Consider the following 15012-nt stretch of genomic DNA (forward strand, 5'->3'; position numbering starts at 1 on the left):
TAAATATCTGCATTTGGGTGGCAACTGGAACTAACGCAGACAGTTACAGGAAATTAGTTAGTTGATGAAAATATGACCAAATGAATAAATATGGAGCCCAATTTAACTGGGTCTGTATCCAATTGGAACAGGGAGTTGGGGATAGTGGCTTGAAAACCCTGCTTTGAAAGGAGTGAAGGTAGGAAGATTTAAAACCAAACAAAAACAGCAGCGAGAGGGGAGAAGAGAGGGGAGAAGAGAGGGGAGAAGAGAGGGGAGAAGAGAGGGGAGAAGAGAGGGGAGAAGAGAGGGGAGAAGAGAGGGGAGAAGAGAGGGGAGAAGAGAGTCCTACCATCGACAAGTCACCAGCCTCTGCTTCAACTGTCCCTCTACGGGCATCATTAAACAACTTTTAAGGATGGAACAAAAAATACTATCTGGAGATAATATGAAGTGACATCTTTAGAAATGTGGAAACCTTGAACTTGAAGCCTTGTAGAACATGGGAGAGTATCAAAGGGGAAAAAACGGGTATATCAAAGAAAGAAGAGAACCTTGGAAAGGCAGGAAGAGCAAATGCTATGTAGTATGTTTGATGAGACTATTTAACTGCACTACTGAAAGATGGGGTTTAACTGCATAGGAACCAGTTCTCTGGAAAAATATTTGAATGCAAGAATAAACTGCAAACAGGACAAGCAAACCCTGTTACACAGCTCAGAAAAATAAACCTCAAGAGTCTCGTACACAAGATCTGAAGGAAGCTTTTCTCTTTGCATTGAGAAAGTTTCAGTTTGAATACTGTCTCCAGCTTTAAGGCAATGTAGTATCTCAAAATAGATGTAGACATTGTAGGAATGTCCAGAAAACATTGCATATGATAAACTGAAATACTTGGGTTGTTTACCCTAAAGAGAAAATGGACGGAAACTTCACAGCAACTTTCAAATTTATTAAAAGCTGCTGCAAAGAGAAAGAGAATAAATGATTCTTTATGTCCCCTGTTGGGGGGGACAACTAGTTGGCTTAAACTGAGGCAAGGAAGATTTAGTATGGATATCTGGAAAAAAATGTACTAGCAGCAGGAAAGTTTACAACTGAATAAATGTTCACTGTGTCAGCTGAATCCTCACTACTGGAGATGATGAATTGTACCGACAGTTCAGGCAGGCATCGCGGCTTAGGCTTTGCAGCAGCGTCATTGAGAAAACTACGGACTTGCAGGCCTGGTTTTGGTCACACCAGGAGCCAGTCTGAACATCTCTGCGTCACCTCTTAGCTATCCTAAGGCTTGAAGCCGAACAGCAAACATTCCAAACTGAAAAATTACCTTATTGCTTTCAGTTTACATAGTCATTGCCTGCTAGGAAGTGAAAGAGACATTTTTAAAACTTCATCTGCCCATCTGTATCAGTTTCAAAGAATAGTTCTGTATTGTTTAAAAAGCGTCAGTACTTCTAATTTTTTTCAAGTCCGCCTCTATATTTTATCTGCCTCGTTGTAGGACAGAAATTAAACTAACATAGCCAACATTTAAATTATGTTTGATTTAACTGATGTTTCTTTTAAATTTTACTATTTAATTAGAATATAGTTACACATTATTTACATATGATAACATTTACATATCATTATTTCATTATACAATTCAGTATTTTTTACAAAATCGTGTTTTCACTGAAAGTAGACTTTTTTCCGTTGTGGTATACACAAAGATTTCATGCTTCCTCTGGTAAGGGATGTGCCTTTGCAAAGATTGCTCCCTGCTACACAAAAATACCATGCACACAATGTAGCAGGCTTTGAGAAAGTAAAATGCATACACACTCAATGTCACAAAGCTGGTATCGATTTTGTCACACGGCCAAAGTGCTACGACATTTTTATACTTAATAACTACTAGGTTATCAAGGCTTGAGAAAGTGTATGAGCGACGTACTTTCTCACTGTTACAGTCTAAGGTACAAAGCTAGGAACAAATTCTCAGAGGTAGCTGCAAGGATTTCACCACTGCCTAATACATCACACAGCAACCCGCCACAAGTGAAGACACAGCTTCTAAGTCTGAGAATAAAACTGAATGTGGGCAGCCAAGAACAGAAGGAGACGCTATATCAGGCTTTGGGATTGCTAGAAATACAGAAATAGAAATATTTTCATTAAACTATAGCACTTTGCAATATTATAGCATTTCCAGGATAGCCACCTTACATAAATTCAGGGAATTCTCTCTTAGGGTCCAATCTAGACATCGAGAAAAGCAAGAAAGACATTTTGAAATACCTTATTCTTATTAGTGTGAAATAAAAACAAGAAAGGTTACAAAGAAAAATGGGGGGAAAACTTAGAAGTGGGGTGAATATTTGATTATGCAGGTTAGTATAATTTCTTCGTAAATTAGCTGGAGCAAAAAATACCAACAAGCAACCACGAAAATAGTTTCCATGAGCAAAACTACAATGCAAACCAGGTTCACTGAACCAGTATGCTATTTCCAGTCCCTTCATAAAAAAAGCTGCTAAGATTCTATTTTATTTTTAAGTGAGGTTACCAACTCGAGAAGTGGGAACAGTAAGATAAAACACATCCTCAAGGCGCTTATTCTCATGCACCACTTACATGGACTCAAACAACTGCATGTAGTGTTCATCCCCTCGTCCTCCTTCCACCTCATGGTCCAACTTCAAAATTATTTCATTTTCGAACTAATAAAGAAAGAAAAATGAAAACATTGAGCAGATATCTAGAGGTTAAACACATTTCAATATGGCATCAAAAGAATATCTTTGTATAGTTATATCACAAAGTACATTTTTACCTTCTCTGAATTGAAAAAGAATCTATGCAGCTTGTGTGCACGCAAAGAGAGAAAACCTGCTAATACTTCTCCACTGGAGAACTTCTAGGTAATATACCATTAATATACCACAGTGATATACCATTACCTCTTAAAGAAATGGAAGTACATGTTGGATTATATTTTAAGCCAGCGCTATGCTGGGTTAATGATATAAAGCCTCTTTAAAATGTTATTGTGTTACTGCAAAGTAAATATACAATCATAATTTGTCATTTCAAAGCCTTTGCAATACATTATATGCAGGAAACTGCTCTACCATTTTGAAAGGGTTAATCCAACGTAACACGGTTAAATCAGAATTTGTAATTAGTTTGCAATGCCTTTTATCATGTATTATGCAGACTGCATATAATATCCCAGACAGGTCCGGGAAATTAAAACCATGGAAACCATAATACATGCACATAGTTTGTTTGGGTTTTTTTTCCCACTCAATTCCAAGCACCTTAAAGAACATTTGCATATTTGAAAAATGTCCTCATATAGTTCATATTTATGTATCATACTCATAACAGAAATACAGAAGTTGAGTTGGTTTATTTTCTCAATATAAAATGAAAAATACCATTGGGAGGAAAAAAAAAAAAAAGAAACTTAAGTCAGTTGGAAATTTACGGGGAGAGGGTTCCAATGAAAATACTAATATTGCCCAGTGTAGACCCAGGCATTTTGAACAAAATTACTGGGTATATCAGCCTATTGTTATCCTTCAGACATGATCTGAAACAATGTTTTAAAAACTGTCCAAAAAAGAAAGTGTTTTAAAATAACCTAAAAAAAAAAAAAAATCACTAAAAGGCAGACAGCCCATCAGCATAATTTTTCCCAAGTTTCAAATATTTTGTTGTGAAGAAGCAGGTATCTTCTTGCACCTGCAGGCTGGAAACTCAGCACAAATGTAAGGACAATACCAATGGAAGGCCCTTCCAGGCAGAGCCATTTTTTTATTAACCAGCCTCTAGCTCTAACTACAAAGGGAATACGTTTATACTCTGGTTGCCTAAGTCAGTTTGACCTTGTTCTGTGCTTTGCCTTTACTGAATGCCTTCATTGCTTCTAAGCCTCTTGCCTGATAATTTTCTGTGATTCTTCATCCTTTGACATCTATTTTTGTCTTGTTATATGAAAACCTTAGAATTTATAAAAGCATTCCAAGATTCATCAGCTTGACTCATAGTCTGGGCTTTTAGCACTGCTGAAAGCCTGGACGTTCCCTTTCACTAAGCTTCCATTTCATTTGGGCATGCCCTCTGTAACGAAGTGCGATACATAAATCTCAGAGTCTTAGTGCAGCTAGTCATTTCTTCTCATACAACTAGCTGTATCATGTTCGGATACCATCATATGAGAAGGCAACTTGACAGAAATTTGTAAAGAATCTGCACAGCTAGAGAATTACAAATTTTTAATGCCAACATTTTTTTAAACTTTTCTAATGTGGCTGTCAATGTCCTCTTCATGCAGTCACAACATGCCTCAGTCCTCTCACCTCAAGATTTCTGCTAAAATCTTTGAGTACCATATGAATAAATTACTCAGGTGTGGCAAAATTTATATTCATTTTTTGTTTCTAATATTTCATGTAAGTACCGAACATTTCACATCTTTACATACAGCATGGTGAGGCAGCAGAAAGGAAAGACTGCTTGTTTATGTTGTCTGTTCTATTGCCCCATGAGTCAACTAGAGACATACTAAAAATGGGAGATTACTTGTGCTCTGAGAGCAAGCACACATGCTAGTGGGAGAAACATGCAGAAGAGTGCAAATAAGATGACATTTGAGAAAACAGGAAGCAAGTCTAAAAGAGACTTTTCCAGGTGCTAAAGAAAAATTTGTGCCCTAGTTAAGATCTAGCGTCAGATAAAAGAAACTTTGGCATAGTATTTTCAATAAAAGGTAGGAAAGATCTACCACAAGGTTGTAGACAAGCCATTAACCCATGAAGCAGCACAGAGAAAGCATTAGAAAACTAGGGGGATCTACATCAAAATAAAGAGTAATGTTCATGAAAACATGAATAGCACTGTTTTAAATGGCCATAAAATGGTTAAAATATTTTGCTGTCTGGATGAAGGGGAAAATTGAGAAAATATGCTGCTCTTTATTATCAGTGAGATGCCTATATACAGAAGGTCATTGCTGAATATGAATTTGCAAACCTTTATAGTATGCATATAAGGAACATTAATAGCAGAACTGAGCAGCATGTAGTAATCCAGTATTTCCACAGGCACTGGCAGTAAATGTTTCCTCTCTGTGGCATACTGAATAGGCCCTACACTGCTCCTCAAAATACTTAGCGACTTCACATCTCAAGAGTCTCCATTTAAGAGACAGTTCCCGTAACGTTCTCAGAGAACAAATCGTTCAGTAGAAATAGCAATCACATTTTCTGATAAAGAAAGGACTACCACATTAGTACAATTTCTTAATTATTTTTTAAATAGGAGTGTCAAATAAGAGTGAACCTTATTTTTTTTTAGAGGCCACAAAGAATTTTGGTTTGTTAGGAGTACCAATACTGTGTCATCCAGAACAATTCTTTGTCCTGTTACTTACGGGTTTTGCTGCTCTAATATTAGCTCTTTCTCTGTAATTAGAATACAAATTAAAGATTGCCAGTGGAACAGTACATGCTATACCAATACTAGAGAATAAAGAGCTACCACTGAAATATAGACAGGAAAAAAGATTACTATGGCTGGTCCAGGCTGAAAAAGAAGTTTAAAGGGCTCTGAATTTATTTCTATGTGGAAGTAGTATGTCCAGTAGTGTGTATGTGAGTGTTAGTAACATGGGTAACGCAGGAAGACAGCAGTTTCAGGACAAGGCAATACTAAGCAAAAAGATCCAATTCAGTCATTTTCTAGAGCCACAGTCTGTGGACTTACTGCAGTAAGACAGAAATCTGTGAATATATCAAGCAGCAGATAAAAATCATCCACCTCTTAAATCCTTTCTAGTACTTATTCAGCAGGTAGAAATTGATTACTTCTGTAAGAGGAAATAATTTCACAGATGCTGGATCTGAACAAAAAAGTCTTCCTAAGCATCTTTCCTGCAGTTTCTCAACAAGCTGCAAAAAAGCCAGTTGCTTGAACCAAAATAAATAAAAAAGCTCTCAGAAATATAGAAAAAAGCCCTGGAAAACATATTTCTCCTCTAACTTAAACAGAATGTGCCTAACTGTCATTGGCACCAATTTGGCTTTAAAACCACCTGCTTATCTATCTAATAGAGCCAAGAAATCTCCACACCTCTGAACACACCTCAATACCAAAGCACAAAACATCTCCATTTTTTCTACATGTATCTGTCTGAAGCACCAAGCCATACAAACTTGGTTTCTGCTAATAGGATGATCTCGCATCCTTCTGAAATCCTTATGCATAATAAAATTTCAAGAACTGAGAGTAAAGCATATGGGTATTTACAGCAATTACACATCACATGCACCAAAGGAGCTTGCTGAGAGCACCTATAGTCAGTCATTTAGTAACCTTTCACAGCTGTTAGCTCAGAAGGATGTGAGATTCCACTAGGTTCACTAAGCATAAACATCTATCCTCTAACCCTACCAACAGCTATGTAAGCCCAAGAACACACCGTCTGTCAGCACTATTGTCTGACACAGCCCATCAACTGTCAGGAAGGAAAGCAAATACAGAAAACTTCCCCAGATGGCTTCAGCAACTGGAACCAATGAGAAATACTAAACTGAAAATACCAAACACAAACAGAATGAACAAAAATATAAACACAGATGAATTAATTTTTCCTAAGCCAAGTTAAATCCTTAACATAACTTGAATCCATGTTTATTTCAATAATATTTTCATTTACTCTGCAAACAGTTTTGTGGGGTTTTTTTAAGTGTGGTTTGGTTGGGATTTGGTTTTTTTGTGTAAGTACATCTTTTCTAGCTTTTGGCCTCAGATTATCAGGTGGAACAAACAGTACTAGGTTGCTGGACAACATATCTTTCTTTGGGAAGTCTTAATAAAATGTACAACCTGATCTTTCAAGGAAAGATGGGTTATCAACGTTTGGAGGACGGGATTCTTTTAGCGTCATGTGTCCAACAGGACACACATAGGCAACCAGCTTCCCCTTATATTTGAAGGAGAAGGGGATATATTTGCAGGACTAATTCTATCCACAGACACTGAACGTAAGTTGGATAAATTGCCTTTCCAAGATTCCTAGCTCTCTGAGCTAATGACAGACAGAGCCTTGATGGCTAAAATTAGTAGATATTAATGGCTTCCTCCCTACATCTTCAATTAGAGTTAAAATAACAAGCTTATATAACATTTATTCTGGGTGAATGGAAGTGACATCTGCGAAGTAAAAGGAAGGACTGCAAAGAAAATGCCTTAGTGCACCAAACACCTACGTATGTATTCCATTCCATTAAATATATATGTACAGTATCTCATTGTTGAGGTAACCAGAGGTGGAATTTTGTTTTCTCAGCGATTACTTGATTTCCTAGAAATAGCTAAATAAAATGAAATTCCTGCTTGGTAAGTTTAAATAACTTTATATCCTTAGCACACATATCTTGTATGCATAAAGCAGGACACAGCCTCTTGACCTAGCAGCAACACAACATGTCTGTCCACCCAGAATGGAGCACTGCCACACAGATGTCTCAGCAGAGTGCCACATCAAGTTAGCAAAATCAATCTTTTGGGTGAAGTTTATTAAACCATGTGGCAGGTACCAGACAAGCTCTAGTTCCAGTGCCGGTACTGACTCAACTAGTGAAGACATCTCTGTTCATGCTTTTTTCCCCTCTCTCATTAGAGAGGATTAGATTAGAAATTAATTATTTTTTTCTGAAGTTCAGCAAAATTATGTTTTAACTGAATGTCAATCTAGGCTCCTAAGTGCCTAAGGTAGTCTTGAAATAACATGTTACCCTTCTCAAAATTTTATATTAAGCCTTTAAGAAAATATCCTTTATAATACTAAATGCCAATTTGTGTATGAAAATTGTCCACTAGCAAAAGCTAGGTTATATGTATTTATCAAATAATTTTCCGTTCATATTATTTCTTTGCCTTTTCCAATTAAGATGGTAACAATTTTAAGTAATAAAACTTAAATGGGCCTTTCCTTTAAAATATAATAATAAAAAAAACCCAACCAAAACCCAAACTTATGAGAATTGCCAAACTTACAGATGCAAGTTTCAGAAATTTATCTTAATTACCTCATTCATAAGAAAGGAGATAATAAAAACCAAAATTGTTGACCAGTAAATGATCGCAATTTCTAAAGCAAAACATTAGAATCCAGTGAGACTCAACTGCTCACCGATGAAATAGTTTCAGTGCCATCTGGTAAAAATGACCTCTTATTTTTAAGCTGCAAGAAAATTATTGTCCTTATTCCTCAGTGCTGAAAAGATATCACCTGAAACTTATTTATACGTGAAGTGATTTAAGAAGTGATTTAAGGGTCACCTAAGCACTGGCATCTTCCAGGCGCCTAAGTGATTATTCTTGTTAATTGGTCAGTACGACTGATGAGTTTTCAGGATTTTTGGTCTGTACAGATCTGTGCATCTCTCCCAAGAGATGAAGTATAAGCCAAGAGCAGGAAAACATCTTTAAGAAGGTAAATATAGGACTATTAGGACACAGAGGGAACAGATGCACAGAAGCAATGTGATTTTTAATCTTGACCTTGAGCCAAAAGCCTTGCACTGTGGAATACAGACCAAAATGGAAATTCCATCTGCTTGTTTGTTCCACACTTCAGTTGACACGGAAATGCCCCGCATGATTTAAAGTATTAAACATAGCTGGGTATGTAAGAGACATACTTACTTTCCTATGAGTGTCTAAAATTATGACTTTTTGTCTGCCACTTACCATTACACAGATTGTTCTAAATTAATTATTTGTGTAGCTACAAGCCTGAATCTCCAATTCATAATTTACTGTGAAGGGCAGCGTGCAAACACAGAATAAGGTTAAGGCCATGCCCGAAGAGCTTGCAGAGAATGGAGAAGTCAGCTAGGAATGAATCTGACAGATACTCTCTGCCCAGGTAGACACAGCAAGCAGTGGCAGGAGATTCAGATTACATTCCCAAATGTTCTATCCGACCATCCGTATTTCTCTTCCATGAATCAAAAAAAATTAATATTTGTGATTTAAAAAACCTTTTCCTTTTCAAAATGACTGTAGGAAACATTTTAGGAGTGGCAGGTCTGCACAGTAGTTTGTTTTCTCACAGTATTTCTCCCAATAAGTATTTAGAAAACTTAAGAGTTTCCTGAGAAATCGGGTAATACATACTTAACTATTCACTGCTACTTCTGTCAGACATTCTGTATTAAAAATTGGAAGTTTTGGCTTATCAATATCTGTCATAAGGAAGAGGTATCATGAAAAATTTACATTAGAAAGGACCCCTAGAAGTCATTTAATTCTACCTCCTACTTAACCGAGGGCTGAATTCAATGTCACGTCTTGTTGCTCAGAACGTTTTTCAATAAAATTTTGAAAACTTTAAGATCCTGCAACTTCTCTGGGCCCCTATTCCAGTACCTTATTGCTGTCACTGTGACGGAAGTTTTACTGAAGTCCAAACTAAGAGCTCTTTTGTTATTAATATTTTGGATTTTACTTTCTGTAGGCAGAAAAGCCCACACAACACTTACTTACCAGAAATAAACTGACCATATGACATTTTAATCAATTTTCACACCGAGTATTCTTAATTACCTTTTTGAATTCTCCTGTCCTTTGGTATTCACACAGCATCATGTCAAAGAAAATTGGGATTGTGGCTTTTCGTAGTTCAACTTCCGGAATAAGAGTCATTTCCAAGATGGGTCCAACCATCCCCGGAATAAAGCAAATTTTATTCTGGCCTGAAACAGAAACGCAAATTGGCTATTTGAGAGAGAACCCCAAAAAATTCTTTTTTAGGAAAACATTTAGGACATGCAATCATTTCAAGCAGTGTTTTAAACCATCTGTGTTTGTAAAGTCTTACAACTTAGTCACTCATCTCTATTCCTTCTCAAACGCTGAACACATGTTAATGGATATAGTCCGATTCTGAGATGCCAGAATTCAGTGTCAGAAACAGGCACGTATGCCAGCTGAGCTGACATTTTCAGTGAACATTTCAGTTTTTCAGCTTTTGACATCTCCTTTTAAATAGTTCGAGGAATAAACCTAAGAACCCCCCAAATTCTATCAGTAGGAGAGTGCCACACGGTAATGTCACACGGTGTAACCTTTCTAGTTTATGAAGGAGAAAAACAGTACTTGCTTTCATTCCTGAGTAACATCAAACATTGCAACCAATCAAACCAACCAACGCATCACACATTGCAAGCAGTAACAGAAGCAAGTATCCACACAACTCCTCAACCCACACAAAATTATGTTGTAGCACAACTGTTACATCAGGTGCCAACGAACAACCAATCTGCAGAAAAACTCAACCAGGTCCAAGACGTTCTTCAAATGCTGCTTGTTTCTTGGGAAGAAAAATGTGTGATATGTGGAGCAGATCACCATCAAAATCCGGTGACCTGCGTAAAAATGTCAATACTGCCTAAAGCTGTATGGAGCTAAAATATTCTCATAAACAAATATGACCAGACTTGTTCCGTAACTAAAAAGTAACATGACTCTGATGTTCCTCTCATATGGGTGCCACACCAACGTAACGCTAAGCATAACTGAACTACAACTTCAACAGTTTTATGCAACGTTATTTTTTCTTCCACTCATGTTGATTAAAGTCATTATAAATCCTAGTTAAATCAGTAATGTCAGTAAGACTGAAAAGAATGTTATGATGACTGAGTAACTTCTAATACCTATATGTATTAGACCTTACAGGTCTGTAATTTTTGAAAACCACAGAAATTCATGTATTACATAGCTATCCATTCACCTCTCAAAATCTGCACTCTCCCAAGCAATCCTCTTACATGAGTAGAAAAAAAAGAGAAACTTTCAGCTAAACGACAGCAATACCTATTGCTTGACCAAGAGACTAATCTCACACTTAAAATCAGAAGAGCTTAGCACACAACTTTAAATAAATAAATACATGAAGAAAGTTTTTAAAATAATTTGTAAGACTATCCTGCCATCAGCAACTTTATTTCCATTTCAGGAATCAAGAGTAACATCTACTCAAACCTCACAATGACTGACTGACTGAAATGGACAAAGGAAGACAATCTGCCCCACAGAACAAGGCAATTCAATGCCTCATTTGAAAGGCACTCTCGAAGTCACAGTATGCGATTCTTTGACATGCATTCACCTGTTTCAATCTTGCTGTACATGTATGTCTCAAATGTGGTTTATACTTAAGATGCTCTACTGCTTTTCAGGATGCAGATTCCTTTTTGTTAAAGCTACAGAAGCAGCCTGAAGATTATAAAAAATAAATGGAAGGGGCATTTATTATTAAATGAGAATTATTGCATATTAGTTTGAAACAATTCTCAAGCTGTATGCCTCACTTTTTCCATTGGGTATGTAAGACAATATTATGTAAATAAATTAGTAATGCATTTGGATATGATAAAACAATCCCCTGGTCTTCAACATTATGCTAGACAAAACTGCTAAAGGCCCTTGAATTTTTATAAAGCTATTGTGCTTGCTGCTTTTAACGCGGACTCTCAGATTCAGCATGAGTGGGATGCAACTGCAAATTGCAACACACGCAAGTGGCAGAGTGCTTCTGCAAGACTTGTGGTACTTTGTCGTAAAATGAAAACTTCAAAGTTTATATTAAGAAACAGATGTTAATGGCTCTAGAATCAAGAATCCATGTGAAAATTATTAATTTCACATTTACACCTACCAGTATTAAAAAGGATGACAAGGGTGATAAACTAGAAAATTAATGACTATGCTGAACACAGGTTTGAGAGTTCACCAATTAATCAGCAAAAGTATCAAATCCTTTAAAACCTTGACAACCTCTTTTTGATACATCAGAGTATACTGATGCATTAATTTATTTTTTTTCCCTACTAAAAAATACTAAAAGAAAAAACTTAAGGAAGGAGAGATTGAAAGGGGTACATTTCACCAGAAGGACTATGTTCAAGGTGATGAAAACATTCAAAACCTCCAGGCAAGCACGGATACACCTTGGAAACTTGAAAGTTTAATAGAGATAATGAAGAAATTTCACATGTCCTACACAGAAGAATTTCACAAAAAATTTCCAAGATAAAACAAATACTCTACATAAGTTCAGTTAGTACGAAACAAATCCCTTTCAGCGCGTTTTGAAAATCATCGTTGGCTTCCTTGTGTAATAAGACAGAGTGATATTAGAGCCTCTCCACAGCTTATTTTACCTTGCAACACTGCTGTGTCAGAGGTTCAAACACACTGCAAATGTTATTTGACCAGCTCAGGGGTGAGAGGAAAGGTTGTAAAGCCTTTTTCTCTGTCTTCTCTCTGTTCATAAACTGATGAAATCTGGTCTTTTCATGATTAACTGTCTAAAATTTGAGATTCAGCTTGCATTTCTAAGTATAATCATAGGTATCATCATAATTGTCTTCACTGTATATTTCAAAAAAACCTCTATAATCCATCTTTTCATAGAACAATACATTGTTGTTCCCTTTATTATGAACTCTCGAAGGGGCAGTGGCAGAACATGGCTGTACAACAACTGTAAAAACATTTTGGAATTTTAATCCAAACAGATTCCAAATCTAATTTCTGGAACTGTAGATTCAAACTGTGCAGTAACCTTCTCAGGGAAAAATTTATCTGGTTCTCAAATTTCAGCAAAATAACCTTTCTGAAATCTCCCGATTTCAGCCATCTTTGAAACATGAGAGAAGGTTGTAAGTTCTCTTAGAGATAAAAAAAGGGCAGTAGTCAAACAGTATCTCATGTCAGTTCCAAACTTATTCACAAGAAGAGAAAACCTATTTTAAGTTCAAATAGCAGAAATATTTACAAAAGCACTTCATGTCAAATATTTTTCAATGAAATGAGCAATATGCTATGGATTCAGTTGCAATTAAGTTCATTTGCCTACTTACCAAGTTTGTACCACATGTCACGGATAGCAAAGCCAATTAAACGTCTCATATCTCCGTATCTATTAAAAAAAATATGAAAGATATTCTTATAATTATCATCATTTTAATACAAAATTAAAGAGATAAGCTAAAGCATACAATTTTGCTTACTTGTTCTGGATCTTGTTGTATTTTGCATGGGAAAAGTTTTCTAGCTGTAGTGAATCTTGGGTAATAAAAGCCACAGCCAAATGAAAATAGTTGTTCCACAGCTGTAAATTGAATATAGGGAAATTATAATAGTTTTGAGAAAAGCAGGCATGATATTAAACTATGCATAATGCTGAATAATTTATGAAACCAAATGATGCAAGCAATATGAGATTTTTATATTATGCGAAGATGTACATAATTAGTATTATGCAATTATCAGAAAAGCAAGAAAGATGAATTTTAATAACCACTACTACACATTTGCTCTTAGTAATACAGCAGCTGAATAAATATTGCTAAAAAAGATTCATATGAGATTCATTAGCTAACAACATCAGAGCACGAACCACAGCAGGACTAGTGAAACACACGACATGCCTGTGAATCTTAGCAACTTGGAGCTAAAGGCCTCCAATGTAATTACACTGTGTTTGAGAACTACTTCAAAAAGCATCTACTGTCTTCTCTTTGGATTCTAATTCAACAACAATTTGTGTGAAATGCCAAAACATTTTGTTAAGAGCGCTCTACATGAAACAAGGACAAAATACATCCCTAAATAGCTAATAGTACCGAGTCATGTACTTGAACTACAAGAAAAAACGCAAATTACTTTTTCTCCAGACAATCAAAATGAAGTACTGCTCTCACGTGTTAGAGACGGAAAGGGGAAAAAAAGAAACTTCACTAGGAGACACAGATTCAAGGAAGTAAGTACTATTTTCAGAAGCTTCTAAGCAGTCAGCAATGGCTTTAGACACTTCTTTTAAAAACGTAGCTGCATCTAAAAATATGCACTGTCAGTACCAGTGCCGCAGTAGAAAGGCAACAGTAAATGTATTCAGTGGTAATTTAAAGAATGGAAACAAAACATGTAACATTACTACAGAGCTTTTCGTTTTGTATAGTGAAATACAACCCTGGGTTGGGAACCCACACTAAGTAACCTAGAAATACAATGTTTCATCAAAAACTTAAGTGACCTCTGTCCTTTATAACCTGGAAAACTCTGCTAGGCACAAATAAGCGGGAAAAATAGATCCCGACACACAAAACCGCACACAAAAACACAGATTTCCTACAATAAATAAAATTCTCAAATGTCCTGTATAATGTGAAGAAGATCCTGCATTTAATTTATTCCTCCCTTCGAGGCCCAACTAACGCTCTCCTGAGCAGACTTGCTTATTTAAAAGCCCTTCGGAGGGCTGTTTCTGTCTTTAAGTATTTACAGGCCAGAGAGCCTAGTCATCCCTCGTGCAGACACACCAACGCAAGCAGCGTTTCACCGGAGACAGGTATTAAGCTGTTATATATTACACCATTCAAAGATGCTCTGAATTCGCCCAAACCAATCAGAGCCTTATTAAAAATGACATTTGAATATGAGCACTAGTAAGGCAGCAGCTTTTTTTCCCCTCTCTTAATACCAACACTTAAATTATGTTCGTATCTAATTTTGGATAGTATACTAATAGAACTTACTAATTCAGAGCATTTTTCCCCAGGACAAATGTTCTTTATCTCCTGAAAGTCCTGTTCTCCCTCCCTCCCCCATTATCAAAGATTTTAAAAGATTGGTTTGCCCAATTTAGAGCTTTCAGTCCCTTGAGAAGCTGTATTTATCGATGTGTAGGAAATACACTTTGCATAAGTCAATTACACAGGTAAAATGGCAAATTTCTCAAATTGTTCTAGATTACGGGGAGAAAAATGAAGCCTTATTACTAGAGTTAATTTATCCACTTATTAATTCCAAGTTCAATGCCACCTTTGTCAGAGACACACCCTAAAGGCTCAGTTTCCTTATTTATAGAATACATTTCCTTTTGTCCTCCGAGTACCCTATGATGAATGAAAAAATACGATCCTTTGCATTTTAATAGCATATTCAAGTGAAGGACTCGCAAGCCTT

The 15012-nt window shown here is 36.3% G+C and overlaps 1 protein-coding gene across 1 annotated transcript in view; it reads right to left on the bottom strand.

Annotated features, from left to right (window-relative positions):
- Positions 1 to 15012, bottom strand: part of DOCK2 (dedicator of cytokinesis 2) — a gene marked incomplete at both ends in the record, with an annotated part of 201114 nt that overhangs the window by 31977 nt on the left and 154125 nt on the right. The window contains 4 exons of the mRNA XM_082006288.1: positions 2599 to 2684; positions 9583 to 9731; positions 12906 to 12964; positions 13056 to 13156. Of these exons, the coding sequence (XP_081862414.1) occupies positions 2599 to 2684; positions 9583 to 9731; positions 12906 to 12964; positions 13056 to 13156 (395 nt within the window). The remainder of the gene's footprint in view (positions 1 to 2598; positions 2685 to 9582; positions 9732 to 12905; positions 12965 to 13055; positions 13157 to 15012) is intronic.

Source organism: Phaethon aethereus, assembly GCF_964289735.1.
Source record: "Phaethon aethereus genome assembly, chromosome: 14".
NCBI classification, from domain to species: domain Eukaryota; kingdom Metazoa; phylum Chordata; class Aves; order Phaethontiformes; family Phaethontidae; genus Phaethon; species Phaethon aethereus.